The sequence below is a fragment of the Echinops telfairi genome, unplaced genomic scaffold, assembly GCF_000313985.2.
Source record: "Echinops telfairi isolate 266 unplaced genomic scaffold, ASM31398v2 ScPeMD7_16;HRSCAF=60, whole genome shotgun sequence".
NCBI classification, from domain to species: domain Eukaryota; kingdom Metazoa; phylum Chordata; class Mammalia; order Afrosoricida; family Tenrecidae; genus Echinops; species Echinops telfairi.
In genome coordinates, this window is record NW_022103913.1 from 9,236,500 (window position 1) to 9,237,575 (window position 1,076).

The window sequence follows — 1,076 nt, forward strand, 5'->3', positions numbered from 1 at the left end:
ACACTTTTAAAAGAGGGAAATGGAAGATTGGGAGAATGAGCCATAGCCGCTCAGTCCTAAATGATAACTCATTTGTTACGTGATGGTGCATGTCGAAACTGAGGCATGTGGCCAAGCAACTTTGACCTCCCACCACAGATGGCTTAAAGATTTCTCTAACTCCCACCCATCCAGGAGGTCAAAGGCAATGAGGAATCATGGTAAAATCTCTGAGTGTCTTGGATGCGCTCTGGCTGGAGGGTTTCCACTGCCCACGCTGGGCCGTCTTGGTGCACTACACGTAGTCGTACTTGGAAGGGTGGGATTGCACCTCGTCCTCTGCGTGGGCACCCCCGTTGTATATCTTCTTATTTTTGCTGTTGGACCCAAAGCCAGTACTGGCCTTGAAGCCCCCAGGCTTGTAAGTGACATTGTGGCTTGCGGTATGGTATGACACGGTTTTGTAGCTGAAAGAAAAAGGAACATTCCATTTCCATAGGCATCTTTGGTAAGGTGGCCAATGACAGTCTCAGCACTGAACGTCTGGTTCTACTGCTAATGATCCCTGCTTTCTGAAGCAGGTCAGTTGCTCTCACTGCGTCTCAGTTAGCTCACCATGGAATGAGCAGATAGAAAGCGGCACACAGTAATGTCCAGCTCACACGTTCCCCGTGACATGGCTTGTAGTTCAACTCCATTTTAATTGATTAGCAGAGGGAACTCACTAGTCTATTTGCTCTCAGTTCGGCCAAGCTCTGATACAAAGTAAGAAATTCTGTTCCCCTGCAGAGGTAGAAACCTGTATCCCAAGGCCTGGTTCCACCAGAACGGAGAGGAAGACCCTTTTGGAGATGCATGGGCACAGTGGCTGAAACCACGGGCTGGAACATGAGAACAATTGTGAGGAGGGTGGAGGACCTGTCATGTTTCTTTCTGTCATGCAGAGGGCCGCTGTGAGTCGTTGACACCTAACACAACGAGGCCGTGGCTCTGGCTGGATAGCACCTAACAACCTAACAATGATGCGGCCGTTCCGGAAACAGGTGTGCCAGGAGTTAGAAGGTCAGCATAATTTTCTGGGAAGTACATGTAACGCA

General features: G+C 49.4%; 1 protein-coding gene across 1 annotated transcript in view; it reads right to left on the bottom strand.

Moving 5' to 3' along the window:
* Positions 1 to 274: 274 nt before the first annotated feature.
* Positions 275 to 1,076, bottom strand: part of CLDN18 (claudin 18) — a 21,236-nt gene continuing 20,434 nt past the window's right edge. The window contains exon 4 of the mRNA XM_004712123.1: positions 275 to 446. Within this exon, the coding sequence (XP_004712180.1) occupies positions 275 to 446 (172 nt within the window). The remainder of the gene's footprint in view (positions 447 to 1,076) is intronic.